Here is a 22,838-nt window from a genome sequence, read left to right on the forward strand (position 1 = left end):
GATAATTTATCTGCGTAGGAAGATAACCTTTACTCACCATATAGCCCTCTCCCCTGTAACTTGTTCGGCTATCACCCCCCAGAATCCCCAAAACTCTATCCATTTCTGTAGCACAGAATGTTGTAAATTTCTGTCATCTGACTCTCCTTCAAGACTGATGTTCTGTGGGGCTTTCTTGCATACATACGTACTTAAATATGGCTTTTCCTCCCATTAATCTGTGTGATAGCCTCTTAAATCACAGGCTTTTCCAATAACCTGGAAAGGTAGAAGGAAACCATTTTTCCCTTCTCTGTAAGTCCATCGTGATCCAGTATGACCTCATTTGAACTTGTTGGCATCACAGAGAGTTTATTTCCAAGTAAGGTCACATTCACAGACTGAGGGTGGACATGAATGTTACTAGGGACACTGTTCAACCCAGTTCATCTGCTCCGCCTAGTGGGCTTTTGGACTAAATCACTCATAGTGGAAGTAAGGGAAGAAGATGAGGCAGAGGGAAGCTCTCTCAGTTGTTTTGAGAAGAATGTTCTTATTTTCAGATTGTTCTTACTTTAGGATCAAAATTAGAGGATACTGACAATTTCAAGATCTGCCTAGGCAATTTAGTAAGACCTTGTCCCAAAATAAAGAAATAAAAGGGCTGAGGATGTAGCTCAGTGATAGAGCAACCCTGGGTTTGATCCCCAGTCCTGGAAAAATATCAGGATCCTCTGCTGACATGTGGACTGTCTTGGAAAACTTTGGAAGTAAGAGTGAAACTGTGTTTCACAGGACCCCCATGCTGTAAAGCCTTGTAGCACCTGATAAGCTGTTCCGGAAATGGCTTTACCTTCTGTGCTGGCCTCATTAGGGTTGGGGTGTGTCCTGTTATCCCCAGCTGCCCAGTTTCAGGCCAATACATGTCCTGGGTTCTATAAATGCCACTTTCTTGGCGCACTTGTGAATAGGCAAGCTGTCACTAGCCCTGTTGAAAAAGGATCCACTGTGTGTGGGTAAGCCACCCATAGCACGACAGCCCTGGTAGTTTTGGCATGGCCCTTTATTGTCTGGATTGTTGATAACGTCTCCTTTCCTCTGCTTTCTTTTTCCATTTTTGTCTTCTGAGCATTCCCATACAATTTAAATATTATTCTTCAATCCCAAATAGTCCATTGTTTTATTATTCCTTTTTGTTTAAACAAAACAAAAAGGTTTTGTTTTGCCTGGGTGTTTGGGTCAACTTAAATTTTTGCTATTATAAATAATGCTCTTTAAACATCTTTGACCATAAATTTTGTGTTTGCACAAATTATTATTAACTTGCCATTATTGATCAGATACCAGACTAGACCCTTGGTACATCTTATTTAATCCTTATCACAAATTATGAGTAAGCTGTCTTCATTTCACAGTGGAGAAATTGAAGGTATAAAGATTTTGGGTTCTCCTACGCTCTACATTTGTTCTTGAAGCAGGGCCCTGAGAGATGGCTGTAGTTGCCCAGTGGAGTATCTGCCACAGCCACGTCCACTGTCCCCAAACCTGAACAACTTCTATACTTAGGAAGGTGGCGGAAACTAGGGGATTTCTGAATTTCTTAAGGGAATGAGAGGTTGATTTCTCATTTAAGGGTACAAGTCCCTGATGTTTGTCTCATAGAAGATTCAGAGAAGATGTGGTATAGCCACAGGCTCACTCCTTACCAGCTTGTGATGGGCACAAGAGCTCTTCCCTGGTTACTGCCCTGCCCATGCCTGCGTAGCTGTGCTGTCCTGGAGGCATGGTGTCTGTCAGACCTTGAGTGCCGTCCTGTGGCCTGCATTGTGGCCACCATCCTTCTTCATGATAAATAAGGGTACTTGGGGCCCTGTAAAGGTCACGATGATTCTGTTAGGAAGTATCACATTATCAAAGTAACTAGCAAGAGCCAGATAAGATTGACTGTCATTAACATTCAAATATTTCTTAGGGGATATCCCATTAGTACCAGCTGTGATAGCAGTTGAGTCTACGTTGGGCAGGGAAAGCTTTCTTGGAAGGGTAGGTTCACAACTGTTCCCTGAAAATCAAGAGAACAATGTCTTGGTATTGAATAGTCCAGGACAAACAGGGTGCTGAGGGATTTAAGTAGGATGGAGTAGAATTTTAGGGCTGAGAAGTATAGCATTCCTAAGAGGTCCTGCTAATAAAACAGATTATTTTTGGAGCGGGAAGGAAAATGGCCTCATGATTCAGTGTTTGCTCTTCATATGCACTGACATGTCAGGAGATGGAAATGGACAAAAACCAAAAGTGCTGGGTCCTTTCGTGGTTTTGAGAACCTTAAATAAATATGAATGTGAATTTGACATTAAGGTAGTGGAACATTAGCTTTCTGTGGGACTTATTTGTGTTCCTGAAATAGTTTTTTGGTTAATCAGTAACAGGCTGGGCAGGGCACACTTAACTTCTGCTTTCAAAAGACCCCTCAAGGACCAGGTAGATGGCCCTTGCATCAGGCCAGGTGACCCTGTTTTATGAAGCAGAAACTAAAATGAAACAGCTAGAGAATATACCCAAGTGATGCAACAGGAAAAATCCCCGCTGGTTCTTTCCTGTTGCTTTCTTAAAGAGAAGAGGGAGAGGTGGGGTGGAGAGAGGAAGATACTTTTATTTTGGCATATGGGAATGGGGAAATAATTGTTTTCTTAGTGCAAACTATAAAAATAAAGGTTGGGTTGGCCAGGATATGCAATATGTTCTGTTGATTCCCTCTTGCCAGGAAGGTACTGAAAGGGACGGGAAGTGTGGGTTTCAGAGGGGGGCTGGGTGAGAAAGGTTGGGAAGCTGCTTTCTGTTCATCAGGCCTGGCTACCAGGGTTTGCATAGGGTCGGCTGGTAACAGGGCTCTCTGGGCGCAGGTCTCCTGTGTGGATGCTGGGTCGAACAGAGCATGGGGGCTTCCGTACCTCTTAAGTGGATCCTGTTCGGCTGGATGTTTGTACCCCACCCAAAGGCTAAGGGCCCAAGACACTCGTTCAAATCAAAATCCTGCCACTCAGTAGCTCTGTGATCTTTCCCAAGTATTTAACCTTAAGTGCCTCAGTTTCTTCATCCACAAGTGGAAACTATAGAAGTATCTATCTTACAGGGTTGCTGTGAATCAAATGAGTTAATACTCCTCGTGTGCTTCGAAGCTGGCTAACACTATTAAGCTCTCAATACTCAGTAGCTATTGTTAATATCTCTATGGAGAAGTGTGTGGGGACATTCCGTCCCTGCCAGCTGGTGGTATTTTCAAGGGCTGGCAGGTGTAGACCTGGATCAGGCCACTACTCACACAGAAGGTCCCTGCTCACCAACGGGCTGTGTTCCCAAAGGTGACTGAGTTTGCAGCGTGTGTGTGACTCAGGCCTTGGAAGACTCAGCTTTTCTCAGTGGAGCAGTTTTCATGTCAGAAGGGTGATCTGCACCTTGGCAAATCCGCAGGGGTATCCTGTGTGTGTATTTTGTTTCCACCAGACACCTGACCAGGCCACTGTGATTTGCAGATCAGAACCAGCCTTAAAGCTATGCTTCCATCTTTGGTGACAAGGGTTTCCCCATTCATGCCAGCCACACCGAGGTATTCAGCAGCCACATGTGACTAGCAGCTACCTTGTTGGGTGATGCAGATAAAGTCCATTGTTGTGAAATGTCTATTGGACACTGCTGGTCTGTACTTCTTGGGTACCTGTAGGGTGCAAAGTACTGTACAAGACTCTTTCTAGTTTTACCTATTAATTTATTTAGCAATGTTAACATAGTTTTCCAGCTCCATGGAAGTCTTTGTCTCGGTGCATTAAAACACATAAAAGTGAAATGGAGATTAGATTGCGGCATAAGATACATGGTAACCACTAGAGGCATTGTGTTCTGTGGATTCAAGGGAAAGGAAGATGTATGTTTTGAGTTGGCAGGGCAGGCCTATAGAGCTGGCGTTTGAACAATGCTCAGAGAAGAGTGGTTAAATTTTCCCTGAATGGACCCTTTTCCTGAGGTCTAGCCTTACACATCTCATTGTGTATCTAACATTTCTTTTTGGATGCCCCCAAAATATCTCAAAGCTAAGGCCCCAAATCAATCTTAGTATCTCTCCTCTTAAACTTTTCCCATTCCCTGTGTAGCACTACCTCCTACCCTACCTAGCCTGAGAAAAGAATAAATGAGGTCAGAGAAATCCAGAGAAGTTTGAAGAGGGAAGAGAGTTGTAAATTCAGAAACCCAGTGGCTTCTGTTTTCTCTGTGAAGTTAGAGGCAAGATCCTTTGCTGTGATTGATGAGGGCAGAAGTGAGTTAGAGAGAGTGAACTGCAGTTGCTCATTTGGGAAATGGGATCAGAGGTTGATGAGGGAAAAGCAGAGGTGATCTGCAGAGATTGAAAGCTCCAATGAAGTGATAAACCATAGATATATAATGAGATTGTTTGGCCTATCATCAGTTTTTGCAGTGGGAGCAAACTACAAGAGGGAGGCAGGGAGACCATTTGCGATGCGGGCGTGGTAGAGCTGCTATGTTGGGAGGTGAATGCAGCCAAAGAATGGGGGCTCTAGGAAAGAGAATAAGATAAAGTCAGGTCAAAACCCAAAAAGGCAAGCCAGGGAGATAGTGCTCATTCGGCAGTGGTGGTGCACAGGGTTCTGTGAAAGGTAAACCCTATGCCAAAGAGTATTGCAGGCTTAGGAAGGGCACTTTAGACCATGCTAAGGAATCTGGACTTTTTCCTAAGGGCACCAGATGGAAAATCATCGCAAGATTTCTAATCATGTGAGTAAGCAGCACAGATTTGTTTTTGAGACTGTGTAATCTCAAGTAGAATAGAGAAATGGACTGAAGGCAGGATGGCCTGAAAAGGGATGCTGCTACATAGCACAGGCAAGCATTGTGGCTCTCCTGAGCCAGGCTGCACCCGTGAGCGTGGAAAGCGTAAGGAGGACAGTAAGACTGAGCCATGTGGTGACTGAAGCGGCAACGAGTAGAAGAACAAGGGAGATGGGCATGGTACGGGAGGTGCGGAAAGGGCTTGGTAAGGAGGTCTGGCTGCTTTCCCATTAGTGTGGCTGAACTGGGTTTCTTAAGTTTGCCTAGAGTACTACTGCCCTCGGGACTTTGCTTAGAAAAGCACACATCTGCACGAGCATGACATGTTACAGGTATTTTCAGAGCCTTCTGTCCCGATGAAGACCTCCTGTTCTTATGAGGCTGCACTGTTTTCTGGACTGACTATTAATTCACCTCCGGAACTGAAAACCAGGGATATGTTGGTGTCTTTTTGAGCACACAAGTGGAGGCCCTCTGCTAGTTTCTCTGTGTGCTGATTCTCTGGTGAGGTAGCTCACTCTTACTGTCAGGGCTGGGTCTCACTGCATGTGATCTGTGATCAGAGGTGGTAACTCTGGTGAAGTAGCAGTGGTAAAACCTTCCAAAAGGAGGCAGCCTTTCCCCCCCTCATAAAATTGTGGATACAATGGCAAATATATGCTAAACTATAATCTGGACAAGTCTCAGTGTGGGAAACTGGTTTTGTGGTAAAGGCATTTTAGGGTTTTAATTTCATATGCATCTATTTCCCATTAATAACAAATTCTGCTCACCCTTGGCCTCCCCCTTCCCCATGACTGAGTTGGAGGTGTTTACAGCCACTGGGCTAATGGTTACAAACTGGCAGTGACTCCCGTACGTGTGGCGCATTAAAATTTCTCTAAGATAATTAGAGATTCCTGTTTGCTTCTTCTCATTAGGATGGGGCCAGAGATTTTTTTTTTTAAGTTACTTAGGCAGTATGTTGAACATCAGTTTAGGAATACTGGTATAAATAGAACACAAAAGTAAAAGTAGGGGTTATGATGTAATTGGGGTGGCCCTTTGTGGAAATCCTGAGACACATTCATCCTGAAAAATGCAGCTAGTAGAAGTCAAGATTGAATTGCTTAAAACCTTATGAAAAGAACTAGGCTGGTATCTCAAATTCTTTAGTAAGAATTTAAAAAGTTCAATAAAATAAAACAATGAATATATGAGATAAAGATTATATCAGTGACACAGTGGGTGATACAGCTGATTTCTGCTTCTTAATCGCTTTCCTGAAGTTTAACATAACTTTTAGAATTCAGTTTTGTGTAAGTGCAGATAATATGCACATTTCAGATGCTTACTTTTTTTTCTGTGTCTGGCATCCTATCTAAATGTTAAATGTCTTTCTGATTTCCTGGCTGCCAGTTATTGACTTCATCTTCCAGGATCCCACCAGATGTAGAGTGATACAGACAGACAGATACTGCAGGCAAAGAAGTACTAAGCATAGCCAAATAGGAAGGTCTCACACCTCTCCTCGGTATGTATGATCAGATTGTTTTAGCTCTGAACTCGGAACTTTCATGCCGGACTTAATGCCAATAAGCTTCTGTCATATATTTTATTTCTATATCCCAGTGGTCAGTCCATTACTAATTGTGGGTTTGTCTCTCCTTGTCTTCCTGTATCCTCCTAATGTGTTTTCCATTTTCCACATCACTCTCTCCTTCTACCTGCTACCTGCATGTACACACACACACACACACACACACACCTGTAGACACACTCTCAGAAGGTACCTCAGCCTAATGCAATGCTTTTTCATTTCTCTTGACTATAACCCAGTATGACAGAATGTGATTCAATGTAAAATTGACCCATAAGTTTAATAAAACAGTACCTACTCTATCTGTGGTGCTCCCTTATATTTTCTATTCTATAGTCCAGCACATTAAAATTAAATGTAAAATGTTGATCGCAATCCAGTAATACTAATCTTAATCCAATAAAATGATTCTGTGACCTCCCGGTGGATTGTTACCAGAGGTTTGAAAAACACTGGTTTCTGGAATGTCTTTTGGAAGCAGGCAGATCTAGGTTTGAATTTTAGCTTACTAGATGTCGAGCCATGTAAAAAACTTCATTTCCTCATCTGTAAAATGAAGGAAGATACTGTACCTCATGTAGCTTGCTGGAAGGTTAAAAGAAATAATGCATGAAAAGCATTTGGCTTAGCATCTGACTGCTCTAAGCACTGGAACAAATTTTGTGATGGAAAAAATGATGATGATTATCATTCAACTTTGGCTTTCTTTCAAGTCATGTAATTGTGCATGGAAACTCTTTTGCTGAAAAGGTACAAAATAGCATGAAGGGTATAGAATATCATGTAAAAGGAACTTGTATTTGGAGATAAATTATTGTGTTCCCATGAAAAAATATGAATAAAAATTGCTATTATGTTCCTTGAAGTGTGTTATCCATGTGTTTTGGTTTGTTTTCTGTACATGCTCATAGCCACCGTCCTGAACCAGAGGAGTAGTTTCTGTCTTATCTCCTTTCCTCTGTTTGGCTCTGTACCTAGTGCAGCTTGGTTTATGATACTGAAACATGGCTTTTCAGAAATCACACATTCAGAAATCTTTAATAGCTTATTTAAATGAGCTCAGAAGTTAGTGAGGCATTTGAGACCCTCTAGAAAGACTTGACTTTGGGTCCTGACTCTTCCTCTAGAAGCCTTGGGTGACTTGCACATTCCTTCCTTTCTCTTTTCCCCTTTCTTTCCTTTGTCTTTCTCTTTTCATTTTACTCATTTTTTCCTTCTTCTCCTCCTCTCCCTCCCCTTTCTCTTCTTCCCCCCTTCTTGTGTTTCTCCCCCTGCTTTGTCAAAATGGGTTAGCCATAGTTTCTCTCACTTGTAAACTGGGAATGATAACTGGTAAGAGGTGTTGTATGAGTTAGAGATAGTTGATGTTAAATATTCGTACAGTACTTGCTTCCCGCACGGTAGGTGAGTCTTATAAAACCCCACCCGTGGGGTGGCATAGGAGGTCCGTCTGCCCTATCAGTATGCACATCTTCCTCAGCCTTGTTTGGGCTTTGGATACGAGGCTGTTACCTTACCTGTCTCATGTGCCACCTTCCCTCTGCCTCTCCATTTAAAACTCTTCCTTTGCCATAAAGCTTTCCTTTACGAACCCACTTAATGATGATTTATGTATTCCTTATGAACTAGTTAACTTAGTCAGTAATTAATCTTGTACTGCCTTCTGATCCCTATTACATAGCTTTATTATTATAATTGTGGTATTATTAGTTAGCCTTATGTGATTGATGACTCACATTGCCAGCTAACTTATTAATTCCTTGAGGCTGATGATCACACCTCTCTCATCTTTCAGTCATCCCCAGCTCTTAGCACAGTTCCTCCTAATCCCATGTGTTTAAGAAATATTTGTTGAGGTACCGGAAGACTGGGTACTAAGAAGGAATATGTGGAAATTCAGGAATGTGCAAAGGTTAGGAATGTGCAAGAATGTTTAACATGAAGGGTTAGCATGAAAGTTGGCTTGCGTTAGCTTTTATTGGCGAGTAAAGTTTCTGGAGGGTGAGGAGAGGGGTGGGCCTGTGGCTGTGCAGGGACGGCTGTTAGGTGGCGAGAACCCATGCAGCTGCCCAAGACTGGGCCAGGGCGCTGCTGTGATCATCTTCTGTGACGCAGACTTCAACATAAGCTTTCTTCTTAGTCACTTAACTCCCATCCCTTTGCCCAGTTCTGATCCGTCTCCTATGACTTTGTTACTGGAACTGACGGACTGTGGCTTCACAGACAGAAAAATCTTAAATTTTTCTCTGAGTGACACTGGTTTGATTTTATCTTCATTCTTGAAGGCAGTGGTCACCAGATATAAGAATTTTAAAGTGGTAATTGTTTTTCAGTACTTTAAAAACTTCTTTCCAGCATCTTGTGTCTTCCATTGTTTTTTTTTTTTTTTTGAGTAGTGACTAGAAAGGCTTGTGGGTTTGGGATGTTTGGTGAATTTGGGGGACAATTGTTTTGTTTTTTAAAGATGATGGGTACTGTGGATGTTTTCGTGATGTTTGTCTATGTTCTTGGAGAGCTTTCTACCCCTGAGCCACATCCCAAGCCCGTTATGCTTTTAGTTTTTAGCAGCTGTATTGTAGCATGCCTAGGTGTGTTTTTTATTTGCGTTTGTCCAGTTGGGCTTTGCAGTGATTCTTAAATTTGTGCTTGGAAGATTATTGGCCACTATCTTTTTAATACTGTTTCTGCCTCATTCTTTCTCTTGTCTTTGTGAAATTTTAAGCTACCCATATTTTAGATCTTGTGTTTTCCCTATGGATTTATATTCTTTTACTTCTAAGCATTTTTCTCACCTTTTGTCCCCCTGCTTCATTTTCTTTCCTTTTGGCCTCATTAAATCTGTTTAATACCTGTGTCTGTATTCCTGTGTGTCTGTTTCTACTGTCCATTACTTCCCCTGTTTTTTTTTAATGCTTTCTATCTTCATATTCCTAGTTATATTGATTTAATATAGATGACTGCATATGAAGCGTTCCAGAGATAATATGAACCCTTGGATAATGCTGTCTATCTAAGATAAGAATACTCTGGCCAGGGATTTAGCTCAGTGGTTCTACTGCCTGCCTCACAGGCACAAGGTCTCAAGTTCAATCCCCAGTACCAAAAAGTAAAAAGAAAAAAAAAAGATAAGAATACTCATTTATTTCTGGTAGTTCTAGCTCATTTTAATTTGGTCATGGTTGGAGATGATTCAAAACTGGGCTTTTATATCATACTACATATTTCTATTTAGTTTTATTATTTACATAGTGTGGGTGAGGTGGTTTCCAGGACTCCCTTTTCCTGGTTGGTGTCTGAGCTACAATTTTTGTTCCCTTGCTCACGTGAATGTGTCAGAAGCTCTTTCCAGACTCTGAGCCCCATGGCCTTCTCTTTTAAGACTCAGCAGATTCCCCGGGCTAGAAGAGGAGCCCCAGATAACAAGCTTACCTTTCCAGGATTCCTTCTCCCAGGCCCTACCCTCTAAACTTTTTATTCCCTTGTCAGCTCCCTGATACTTTAAAACAGATTTAAAAATATATTTTGTCCATGTTTTTAGCAGGGGTCTTTAGAAGTCTCTAGAACTGACTATTAAAGTGGTGTTTTAGGAAGATGGTCTTGTCAGTGGTATTCAAATCAGAGAAGAGTTTAGAAAAGCTCCGGAGGAGAACGAAGAAGAGACTGTCCTGAGGGCTTTGTAAAGTAAGATGAAAACAGAAACAAGGCTGATGAGCCTGGGCTGTTTTCATTAGATAGCCCTGACTGGATCTTGGCTTCCTTACTGACTAACAGGTTTCCTTTTAGCAGTTCCCCCCTCTGTCCCTTCATCTGTCGTAAGAGATAATCAAGTTTCTACCTCCTAGGGTTGTTAAGAGTTAAATAATGGAACTTTAATGTTAATATTGGCACAGAGTAGGTGCCATTAAATAGTAGCCATTGCATTATTATCTGAAGATTCAAACTTCACTTACTTAGGTGAAAATTCAGTATCACTCTTAATGGCACTAATTAGGACCTAGCAATGTCAACTTCATGGAGGGTCATTCATGTTATATAAATCACAATGAATAGCTTTGGTGGTAGGCATATTTGAAATACACTAGTTCCTCTTATTTATGTGTTTATTTATTTTTGGTACCAGGGATCGAACTCAGGTCCTTGCACTTGCAAGGCAGGTGGCAGAACCACTGAGCTAAATCCCCAGCCCTAGTTCCTCTTATTTATGTGTTTATTTATTTTTGGTACCAGGGATCGAACTCAGGTCCTTGCACTTGCAAGGCAGGTGGCAGAACCACTGAGCTAAATCCCCAGCCCTAGTTCCTCTTATTTAGAGTTTTGTTTCATATGATTTCAGTTACCCTGGGTCAAAACTGTGATTTGAAACTATTAAATGGAAAATTCCAGAAATAAATAATTCATACATTTTAAATTGTGCATTACTCTGAGTAGTGTGATAAAATCTCATGCCTTTCTCTTCACCCTTCTTGGGATGTAAAGTATCCTTTTGTCCTGTGTATCCATGTTGTATACCTTACCCGCTCGTTAGTCACATCGTGGCCATCTCAGTCATCAGATCAACAGTGCTTGTGTTAAAGCTACCCTTATTTTATTTAATAATGACTCCAAATGACAAGAGAAATAAGCGCCTATTTGGGTATGACAAAGAGAAGCCGTGGAGTGCTTTCTCTAAGTGAGGTGAAAGTTTACCATAGATAACTATACAAAGGGAAAAAACACAGTATGTACTGTAGTTTCAGGAATTTACTGGGAGTAGTCCTAAATTGTATCACCTGTGGATAAGCAGGGATCTGCTCTACCCATCATGGGCTGAGTTGACTGATAACAAGATGCCATGGTTTTGAAGATGACCCCTACCCCAAATCTCAAAGGTACAATGATAGTTGATTTTAAAAAGTGCCTTTGAGCTGGGAGTGGTGGTGCTCACCTGTAATCCCGGCACTCGGGAGGCTGAGGCAGGAGGATCGCTGTGAGTTCGAGACCAGCCTGGGCTACATAGTGAGTTCCAGGTCAGTCTCAACTACATAGTGAGACCCTGTCTCAAAAAACCAAAAACCAAAACAAACCAAAACAAACAAGCACAACAAATAAAAAGTGCCCAATTTGTCAGGCTTGAGGGCAAATGTTTCAACTCTTTCTTTGAAGCAAAAGTTGCTCCTATTTTATGTTTATAGGGGTAAAAAATTTTGGCATTTTACTTTTACAAACAACCTGGTGTACAAGAATAGAAGCTTATAAAAAAATTAGATCCCAAGCCTTCATGTCACAAAAAGGATTTGTAGAATTCTATATAATGAAAATCATCTTTTTTTTAGGTGCTTTGTTTTTCTAGGTGATTAAATTGTAGACTGGGAAGGTAGAGTGATGAGCCCAAGGATACATACCAGCAATGACAGACTGAGGACCAAAACACAAGTGTCTTAGGAAAAAGTGTCTTAGGAAGAGTAGCACCTTTGTGTCTTCTCCACTTCGTTCCTACCTTCTCCAACTCTGTTCACTTTTTTTTTTCCTCATTGAGTTTATTGGTACACTTTAGGTATGCAGTACAGTTACATTCATTATTGGGATCTTGTACCTTTACATGACAGGTCTCGGTTCTCATTTTTTCCCCTCGTCCCTGCCCTCCCTTCACCCCCTCCTCCCTTCCCCGTTTACAAACACTTTATTTCCATTTTGTCATTTTCTCCTATTTTTTTCTTTTCCCTTATTTTCTCTCCCTTACCCTTCCCACTTTCTTTACACCTTTAGCCCTCTTCTTCCCATTTCACAATGTCAGTAATCTCATTAGGATCTTATGTACTATTACAGTTTTTCACACCAGAGAAACTATTCAATATTTACACATGTGTGACTTATTTATTTCACTTAGGTGTATATCCTCAATATGTATCCATTTTCCTATGAATGAATCTAATTTCCCATTTATGGCTGAGTAGTATTCCATTTTATAGAAAAACTGTTCACTTTTTGCGTGGCCTGGGTATATATGCCCATGGAAAATGTGCCTTACAGAAAGAACACCTTGTTGCCTTGGATTTCAACAATAGAAAATGGGACATATATGTCAAGTTGGCATCTTTTCTTTCCAATACTCATTTCTCTCACTTTTAGAAATAGGTTCTATTTTCAGTGCCCACCTAAATGGTCAGCTCTGATGGTAGGCTCAGTGAAGAATTCTTCCTTTGCTCTTCTTTTAAGAAGGGTGTTTGTTCATCCTCTGGTTGTTGTTAGGAATCAAAACTTCCTGCACAATGTCATGTGAGAAGACTACTAGTGATTTATTGCACGTTCAGTGTGTGTGGGATGAGGCCTAGGTATAGAGTCAAGTAAAAGAGAGGAAATGCCTTGATGCACATGGGCTAACTTTTCATTATGCATCATTGGTGATACCCTAGCTATTAGAAAATAATAATAAAACCCGAAATAGGTGAAGTTCTTTGTAAGAGTTTTTCTTAAACATTTTTCTGTTGGACCTTCTTAAAAATTCACATTAATTAATAACAATCCTGATTTAAGAACTTTAAAATTTGAGTGGATCTGTGGTCCTATCCCCCAGGCATTGGCTTTGGTCACTCTCTTGGTTAGGGATATCCCTCTTTCTCAGGGCCTTGGGACTTTGCTGATACTTGGGTGTATGGTGTGATACAGTATATCATCTCACAACTGTGACATCATCTCAGAATACTGACCTGATATCAAGACTAGAGTTAGAGGAGACTTTTGCTTGACTTTCTGTGTTTTAACAATAATGGTGATGAGGATGATGATGATGATGATGATGATGATGATGATGATATAATCCTTATATAAATTGTGCAACTAGAAAATTTAAACATTTTTCATAGGGGATTGTATTTCCAAGGACAGTTTCATTACCTTTTTTGATGTTAAGCATAGGGCATATCTTTTAGGATATAGGTACAAATAGCTCAAGGAAGAGAGAAAATGAATGAATTCTAGATCTCTCATGTCTAGTGTATGATTGTTTCATGCACATGTTGCGTAAAATGAGAAGCAAAAACATAAAAATAAGTTTGTATAAATTTTTTTACATGTTCAGTTTTTATATGTCTTAGTCCATTTTGCATTACTGTAACAAAATACCTGGGGTTGAGAGTTTATAAAGGTAAGGAGTTTGTTTAGCTCACAGTTCTGGAGGTTCAAGGATGTAGCTACAGTCAATGCCTGCTTGGCTGTGGTGAAGACCATGTGGTAGATGACATCCCAGTGCCAGAAGTGTGTACAAAACAGGGATCCAGGGGAGATACCAGATGTGCTTATAATAACTAATCTAATCCTGACCCACTACCAAGAGATAGCATTAATCCATTCCTGAAGGTGGAGCTACCAATAGCTTAAATATTGTATTGTATGGGAAGCCCCACCTCTTAAAGATTCCAGAATCTCAACGCTTCTATATTGAGACTAAATTTCTAGTGTATGAACATTTGGGAGCAAACAATATCCATCTATAACACTGTGGTATTTTGGCAAGGGAAGAGATACATTTTGCATTTTTGTGAACTACATCCTTGTTAGAAAATCATGGTATGCAAATAAATAATGGGTTAATAAGATGATGATACAGTGAGATCTGCTGTGTAGAATAACTAGACTTTGTATAGGAAGTCACAGATTATCCACTCAATTTATATGTCAAAATTGAGGAGAATCTAGATTCTTGCTTTTTAGTGTGTGGTTCATGGACCTAGGAGCTTGTTATAAAGTAGAGTTATAGGTCATGGGAGAACTACAGAATTGAGATTTGTATGCACATTAAGACTGATGAAACACTCTGTGATGTCACAGTCAGGTTTTATCTTTAACGCTGAGAGAACTGGCCTTGTCATTTGTTTAAATCCTTTAAGTTTCAGTCTTTAGATGTTGACCAAAATCCTAGACACCATTTCCAGAGCCTTTAGGGTTAGCTTGGACTCTGGCTCTGGCTCCTCCTTCTTTTTTTTTTTTTTTTTTTTGAGTTTATTGGTACATTTAGGGATACAGTACAGTTACATTCATTGTTGGGATCATGTACCTTTACATGGCAAGTCTTGATTCTCATTTTTTTCCCCTTACCTCTGCCCTCCCTTCACCCCCTCCTCCCCTCCCCATCTACAAACACTTTATTTTCATCTTTTCTTAATGACTGCCTTCTGGGAGCTGGTCCTTCTGCCCCAAGGCCTTTGTTTTGTCTCTTACTTGTGTGAGATCTTATTGCTGTCATAACAAAGTACCACAAGCAGTGTGGCTTAAAATAACAAATCTATTCTGTCACAGTTAAGGAGGCTAGAGTTTAAAATCAAGGTTGAAGCAGACTGTCTATAAGCTACCTCTGCAGGCTCCAGGGAGAATCCATTCTGTGCCTACCAGCTTTGGGTAGCTCTAGGCATTACTTGGCTTCTGGCAGCTTCATTCCAGACTCTGACTTTGTCTTCACATGGCCATTTTCCCTCTGTGTTTGTGTTTTCATGTGACATTTGTGTGTGTGTGTGTGTGTGTGTGTGTGTGCATGCATGATCCACCCACACACACCTTTATGGGTACTGAGGATCTGGGGATTGAACCCCAGGTTTTTCACACTGTGTTACATCCCCAGCCCTTTTTAATGTTTTACATTCTGAGCCAGAGCCTTGCTAAATTTCCCAGGCCAGGGTTGAACTTGCAGTCCTCCTACCTCAGCCTCTCAGAATGCTGGGATTATAAGTGTGTACCACTGTGACAGACTTTCCCTCATATCAAGTTCCATGGAGCCTCTGGTCAGATTTCATCAACTGACCACTGTATAACCTTGTGCTATGTGTTTTCTATTTAAAGACACCTTATTTAATACACATTATTTGTTGATTACTATTGATGTCATAATCCCCTGTCTGTGGCACAGTAACTCATGCCTGAGTGAAGCTCATCCACTACATCTCTTCTCCTTACGGCATTGCAGCTTCGTGTGCAGAGAGACACTGCTCAGCACCTCAGCACTCCTCTCAGGGACCACTTTAAGTGGCAAAACGACAGCTGAAAATGCAAAAGTGTGGGAAATGTCACTGAATAGACCGCGAAAAGAACATTATTTTCAGTAGGTGAGCAGAAATAGGAAGGTAGTGTTGCTTTGTTTGACCTCAGCTGGGAACGTGCATGTCAGTGACTTGCATTGTTTTTCTCTGCTGTGGCCAGAAGATCACCGTGAGTTACTGATTTTGCGGTCACAAATAAATGTTAGTGAGTAGGCAAATTTATATTTACAGGGTTTAGAAATGATGTAAGTACAACAATATCCTCATAGGCTGTAGTTTTAATGACAGAAAGCTCTCTGAAATATTCCAGGTGATCATTTTTTCCCCAAATAAGAAATAACTTATTACAATTCCAAATCGAAAGCTGGGCCATTCATACTTCCCACTTGCGTTTCCATATTGCTGAGGTTACTTATCACAGCAACAGTTCTGCATGTTACATTGTCTCCTCAGAGGGACAGGAGTCTGTTGCTACCAGCTTGTAACTGCTGTCATTACCCCAGCTTCTTCTCTCGGTTTGTCCCATTCTGTGTCTCCAGATCTTCTTCCAAGGGAGGTTCCAGCTGGGTTGCTGGTCACCTCCCTGCAAGGCAGAGCCCTTTCAGTGGTCACCCAGGGTGATCTTGAGTATACCGTGCTCCCAGAGCTCTTCTAAAACTCCTACTGTAACTCTTTACTCTCTTGTACATAGGACCCTTCATATTGGTAATGCTTTTTTTCACTGAATCCCAGTGGACTGGGAGTTAGCATTTTCAGTATGTGGGACCTCATTCTCAGACCATGATCATCAAATGGGCAGATGAATGAATGGAACAACTTGAGACCCATAGAGTAGGTGCACTGAGGACTCCAAGTGTCTTTTCATGTCCTTTTGTGATGTTTCTAAGGTTCCTGCTTATGTCTCAAAAAAGGATGGCCTGGAGCTTGCATATGTGCAGACAGGCCAGCCTCCAGGGGCACCTCATTGAGACTGAGCTTTGGTTTTGGCCCAGACATTGTATTGAACATTTCCTGTGAAGAAGGCTGCACCTGGGCTTTGTAGATTTGTAAGAAGGGAAGCTCCTATTCTCAAAGAATTTATAAGACTGGAGGTACAGCTCAGTGATAGAACACTTGCCTAACATGCATGAGGCCCTACCTTCCACCCACAGCACTGGAGAAGCCAAACCAAACAAATCCAAGCCAAAAACTCTCATAATCATCTTAGGAAGAGAGTGTACAAAGCTGAAACATTTAGAGATAAGGTAACAGATCAGTTTAAAGACCTTGCTTACAGTGGCTGCCCAAAAACCTGAAGGTATTGTAAGATATTGGTCCTCTGAATGCCTGATATGTTAAAGGTTTCTGCTATGAACACAGCCAGGGTAGGAGAGGAAGTAAGGCTTGGCCTAAGGCAGCATCACGGGCAACGTCTGGGCTGGTAGCTAGCTGGATGTCTGCCAGACCAGGTCTACCATGTCCAGAGCCCCTTGCAGTTGTGAGATTGCTCAGAGAATGGCAGGCCTGGTCTGTTCCATAGCTCCACTGAGACAGGATGAGCAGGACGGGTAAGCAAGGACAGGTGGCTGGAGAGTAACACTCCTGGATACACTCCTCCAGCCGCCCAACCCCAAAGGAGCTGGAGATAGGAAAGGCCCAAGCAGGGATATGAACTTTTTAAAGTGCAGACGAAGAGTCAGTAGCAGACATGTCTAATGTTGTGTTTCCCTTCTGCATAAGGAAATCATGCCAGTGGAAAGAATGCGAATGCGCCCCTGGCTGGAGGAACAGATAAATTCAAATACAATACCAGGGTTAAAGTGGCTTAACAAGGTGAGTGTACTTGGTAAGTGTGTGGAATCGTGCATGCGTACATGGGAGAGAGAGCCCTTGCTGAAAGCAGGCCCACATGGACCACCAGAAACAAAATTGGTTTTTGTGTTCAAAATCTTAGACTTGTTCATTACAGGAACTAACCAACAATAATTATAAGTCATGGGGTTATCCTTGTAGAGGTTCCGTCTTCTCAGACTGTCACCTAAAATCCAAGTTCCCATGGCTGCTCTCCTTTGGTCTTTTGGATGACTCTAGGGGAAGCTTCTTGCAGTGGTTTTCTTTAGGGACCCTCTTCCTTCTCCTTATTCCTCTTTTGTTATTTCTGGCTTTCTAGGGTTAAAGACATCAAAACTCCATAGTTTTATATCCGGCATGGGGTATTTTAGGGTTTTTTTTAGCATTCTCTATGTAAAGAATTTTGGTTTTTCTCTTTTACAAAATGTGTTAGGCCCATGTGTCCTAAAAATGTAGTTATTTGTCATTTACAATTCTCCCTCTCCCCCAGTATTTACTTACTGTTTGGTTTAGGTTTTGTTTTGTTTTATTGCGGGGGGGAAGGTTGAGACCGGGTCTCCCTTTGTTTTCAGGCTGGTTCTGAATTCACTACATAGCTGAGGCTAGCCTCAAATTCCCAGTGATCCTCCTGCCTCTGCTTCATGAATGCTGGGATTATAGGTGTGTGTCACCACACCCAGTCTTCCTTACTGTTTTAACCTTTAAACTCCAATTCAGTTGAGCCTAGCTGTTAGGGGTAATTCAGAAAGAAGTAATGTATGTAAAAAATATTTAAAAACTGTAACCTAGAAAGTAAGTAAATATACTATGCCTACCTTAGGGAAGCTCAAGGGAGAAGTTTCTTTCCTACTACCAGGAATAATTGCATTTCTTTTGAGTGAATGTCTTTTTACTCTTCTCCCTACCCACCTTTTATTTTTGAATCTTTTTTTTTTTTTTTTTTTTTTTTTTTGGTACTGGGACTCAAACTCAGGACCTTGCATTTACAAGGCAGACAGCGGAATCACTAAGCTAAATCCCTGACCCTTCTTTTTAAATCTTAAGGACACAATGAATAATTTAGCCAGTCAGGCTTTATCTGTGTAAGAGCTTAGAGCCAGATTTCAGACTGTGGCCTGCTCCTAGCAAGTGGAAACAATATTATAGCATTTTTTTTTTCAAAGTAATACCACTCCTGGCTTCATTTTATCTTTTCAGATATCACTCAGATATTACTTCTTTTTGTTCTTAGCCTTTCATCTGTTTTAAATTTAATATTACTGTATTTGAATATCTCTTTAAATGAGTCCTTTCTGAAACAAGGTGAGTATAGAGTATATAGAAATAAATAAACATGTGGTTATTTCCTGAATCCTGCTGTGTATCTTTAGTCTTATGCAAAAAAAAAAAAAAAAAGTTTTTTTTTGTGGGGCTAAGGACCAAATCCAGGACTGGGAACAAGCTAGACCAATGTTTTACCTCTGAGCTACATCTTTAATTCACAGTATTTTTTTAGGCTTACTATATCTATAGTGTTTTAGATTTAGATAGGTAATTAGCCTTTTCCAAAGAAAAAAACAGAAATGAGATTGTCTTGCCTACTTAGTTGAGAGGGATAGGAAAAGGGGGTTGGTAGTGAAGTAGAGTTGAAGAGACATAGTGTAGTTAATAATAATAATAATAATAATAATAATAAGATGATGATGATGATGAGGGCCAACCTTTGTTAAACATTAGGTGCCATGCACTCTTCTAAGTGAGGTGTCTACATTAGTCCATGTAACCCCCACTATGGAATTCCGTTTTGAAGAACGAGATAGTATTAACTGATTTGGTGTAGAATCTGAGATTAAAACAGATGTTCCTGAATTCTTGCGTTCTGAAGAAATGCAAGTTTTACTTTTGCTTTTTCTAAAACGTAGTTGTCTATTTTTGCCTTTGCTTCTTCTAAAACACAACTGAGTGTCGAGAACATGGTTTCATTGCGCCTCCCTAATGCTGTTAGTTGTCTTCTACCGCAGGTTAAGTAGTGGCCTCCCCAAAGATAGGTCCACATCCTAACCTCCACAAACTGTGAACATCATCTTAACACGGAAAAAGGGTTTTTGCAGTTGCAATATAGGACTTTACGATATGATCATCCTGGGTTATCATCCAAACTGTGAACATCATCTTACACGGAAAAAGGGTTTTTGCAGTTGCAATATAGGACTTTACGATATGATCATCCTGGGTTATCTAGATGGACCCTAAAGCCAATGGCAGGTGAAAGCAGAAGAGAAGACACACATAAAGAAGCCATTGAAGACAGAGGCAGAGATTGCTGTGATGCAGCCACCAGCCAGGAACTCCTGGAGCTACCAGAAGCTGCAAGAAGAAAGGAAGGATTCTCCCCTAAAGTTTTTGAAAAGAGTGCAGCTCTGCTGGCCCCTTGATTTGGGATTTCCACCTTCCAGAACTGTGATAGAATAAATTTCAGTTGATTAGAGATGTTCGGATTGTGGTCTTTTGTCACAGTAGCCCTAAGAAACTGTTGTTCACTTCAATGGTTATTTCCTTAGAGATGCTCCGCACGGAGACCACTTTTCTTTCATTTACTTTGTACATTTTCTTGTGATCCAAGACCAGAAGGCAAATTGAGTTCTCTTTTTATAACTGAACACTTATCCCCGCTCAGGTGGCCAGCCCTTCCTGCTGGGCTTCATTCCTCAGGCCCTTGGTATGAGGGTTCTCTTTCCCAGGAGGAGCTGGAGAGACCTTCCTGCCACCTCGCGGCTCCTCTGCTGAGTGGACCTGAGGCCAGCTGATGGAAAGGGAGAGGCTGCTGCCACTGCTGCCTCTCAGGCTGACCCTGGTACAAGAGACCCTGGGCTGCCAAGGCCTGCGCTTCCTGTCGGCAGGCATCCCACTGAGGCCTCGCCACAGAGGGCATGGGCCATGTCTCTGCACATGGGCAGTGCTGCCACCGCCACTGCAGGCCTCAGGTGGGCTCAGTTTTCTCTCCATAACACACGTCCACCAGCATCTTTTTATAAGTTTCCTCTAACTTCATCTGTCCACGTAAATGCTTAACTGAAAGACATGTTTCACAACCTTTCTAAGAATCCTGTTTATATTTTAGGTGATTTGTGCTCCTTTCTCTGCTGAAGACTGTTGTAACTCTAAGAAAACAAACACTATACCTGGTACTTTGTGATTTAGTTGTGCCTTAGCTGGTGTCTTAGTCCACTTTGTGTTGCTATAATGACATATCTGACACTGGATAACTCATAAAGCTTGTTTGGTACATGATGCTGGTGGCTAGAGCACCTGAACAGCATGGAGTCCATGTCCTGGTGAGGGCCCTCTTGGCTGCTTTACAATATGGCAAAGAAGCAGAATGCAAAATGTGTAAGCAAGGAAGAAAGAGACCAGGGCAGGGCCCGGCTTGCTCTTTTTATAACAACTTGATCTTGAGGGAACTAATCCACTCCTGCCTGCTCTGATCCACCCCTGTGAGACTTGTTAATCTATTTGCGAGAGCAACGGTCTTATGACCTAATTATCCTTTATTAAGACCCCATCTCTTCGAGGTTCTGCCACCTCGACACCTCCACACCTCCACACTGGGGACCAAGGAAACCTTGGAGGACACACTGCAGCCACATCCAAACCACAGCAGGTGGTGGTCAGAACGTCTTCTTGTATATGGTGAAGTGCTCCAGGCTGGAAGCTCCATGTGCCTTGCATGGCCATTGTGATTGTCACTTGGTGACAGGCTAGTGAGTCAGAGGCACTCTGTAAAGCTTGTTTTGCAAATACATGAATGAGGGTTGTGTACTGCTGAGCAACATCGCTTGTGTTTGCGTTAAGATTACTAGATGTATAAATAGTAGCGAAGAGTCCATCCAACTGAATACATTCTTAGTAAGAAACAAATAGGTGATTAATTGCTGCCTTGTTTTGTTTCCATTTCCTGCTTCTGATAAACTTGAAGGGTGTTGGTGATGAAATGAATCCTTTGGATTTTGCCAGAGGAACAGTGAGGAAGGCTGTGAAGAAGCGTTATATACACGGAACCTTGACTTGAGACATCTACTTATTAGGAGTATTTACAGATGTGCTTAGTATGTTTTAAAATAATGATGAGAATGAATAGGATAGCAAATTCCAGTATGCCCAGATCTAGATTACTAGATTTATTAATATCTTGTGGTATCTTCATGGGGGTGTGTGTGTGGCATTTTCAAGACTATCTGCCAGCGTACCTGTATTCCCAAAGTGCCTCTTTACAGTTGATTTGCTCAAATGAGAATCTACAGAAGGTCTACTGTGTATAATTCAGTGACTCAAAGCTTCTCCAGATCCTGGATAGCAATCCCTATGTTTTTGTTTTCCTTTTTGCCATTGACTCGTTAAAAGTCCTGGTTAGTTCTAGATACGTCCAGATGCGCTTGCCGTGGCTTCTCTGGGCCATTTATTTAGGAAGGAAGGAGGGAGCCTCCTCTGGGTTCCTCGTTTCTGTCCTACCTCTGTGATCCCACTCTGGTCCTTGGCAGTCTTATTCCATGTTGGTCCCACGTGCTGTACCACTCCCTGATACAGGGACTGCCTGGCAGTACACGAGCCTTCCCTTTTCTTCTCTTTCAAATGGGCTTGTGTTTGTGTGAACATCAGGCTACCTCTGCATATGGTAAAAAGTCCAAGCCAAGAGAGCAAACTGATTGGAACATCTCTCTGGGAGAAAGAAGAGGCAGAAGGAGATAAAGCACTGGTTTCCACTGGGGACAGGTAGGTTTGTCTGTGCTGCTTAAAAGAAACTCGTTTTTTTTTTTTTCTGAACGGCACTCGTGTCTTCTGCTCTCAGATGACAGAGGTGCAGCACCGGTCATTTGGGGTGGACTGAGGGTGCTTAAAGGTGCCACAGGGTCTACGTAGACACAGCATCACCACAGTGTTCCTTAGGACACGGTGATCTGCGAAGAGGGTACTTACACACGAACACTGCTCTAAGTTTCAAAGTGAATCTCACCTTTTACCTTTAAATTAGTTTTTAAAACAGATATCTGTGATACATTTCCTTAGTACTTTTTTCTGCAGTATGAAAAACTAATTAACATTTACATGTAGCTAACAATTACATGTATCTTAAAATATTTTTTGTCGTTAGAATTATTTAAAAACGTACAATTCAGTAACACTAAATGCTTCCATGATGTGCAGCCATCACCACCTTCTAGTTTCAGAACTTTTTCTGCCCTGCGAAAAGGAAACGCCATGCGCATTAAACAGTCCCTGCCTGTTTCTTTCTCCCCTAACTCCTGGACACCATGGAGCTACTTCTTTGTCTCTAGGTTTTCCTTTTCTAGATATTTCATATGTGAGCTCATTCAATCTTTGTCCTTTTGTGTCTGGCTTCTTTCTCTCAGCATCATGTTTTAAAAAAGTTTATTTATGTGCTAGCATACGTCAGCACTTCATTCCTTCCTTTGTGGCTGAAAATATTCCATTGCAACATTTTGTTTATCCATTCATCAGGGGATGGGCATTTGGGTTGTTCCCATATTTGGGTTCTTGTTAGTATTGCTGCCGTGCACATTGTGTGTCAGATTTTGTTTGAACACCTGTTGCAATCCTTTATA

The 22,838-nt window shown here is 41.5% G+C and overlaps 1 protein-coding gene across 9 annotated transcripts in view; it reads left to right on the top strand.

Annotated features, from left to right (window-relative positions):
- Irf2 (interferon regulatory factor 2) overlaps positions 1-22,838 on the top strand; it is an 87,779-nt gene that overhangs the window by 27,164 nt on the left and 37,777 nt on the right. For 6 of the 9 annotated variants that reach the window (XM_010641047.3, XM_010641046.3, XM_010641045.3 and 3 more), the window contains exon 2: positions 17,128-17,220. In XM_010641047.3, coding sequence (XP_010639349.1) covers positions 17,134-17,220 — 87 coding nt within the window. In that variant the 5' untranslated portion in view covers positions 17,128-17,133. Of the gene's footprint in view, positions 1-15,335; positions 15,475-17,127; positions 17,221-22,838 lie in introns of all 9 variants that reach the window. The other 3 variants (XM_010641050.3, XM_033765412.1, XM_010641051.3) reach the window with 1 other exon arrangement.

This window comes from Fukomys damarensis, unplaced genomic scaffold (genome assembly GCF_012274545.1).
Source record: "Fukomys damarensis isolate Sample0158 unplaced genomic scaffold, DMR_v1.0_HiC HiC_scaffold_18, whole genome shotgun sequence".
NCBI classification, from domain to species: Eukaryota; Metazoa; Chordata; class Mammalia; order Rodentia; family Bathyergidae; genus Fukomys; species Fukomys damarensis.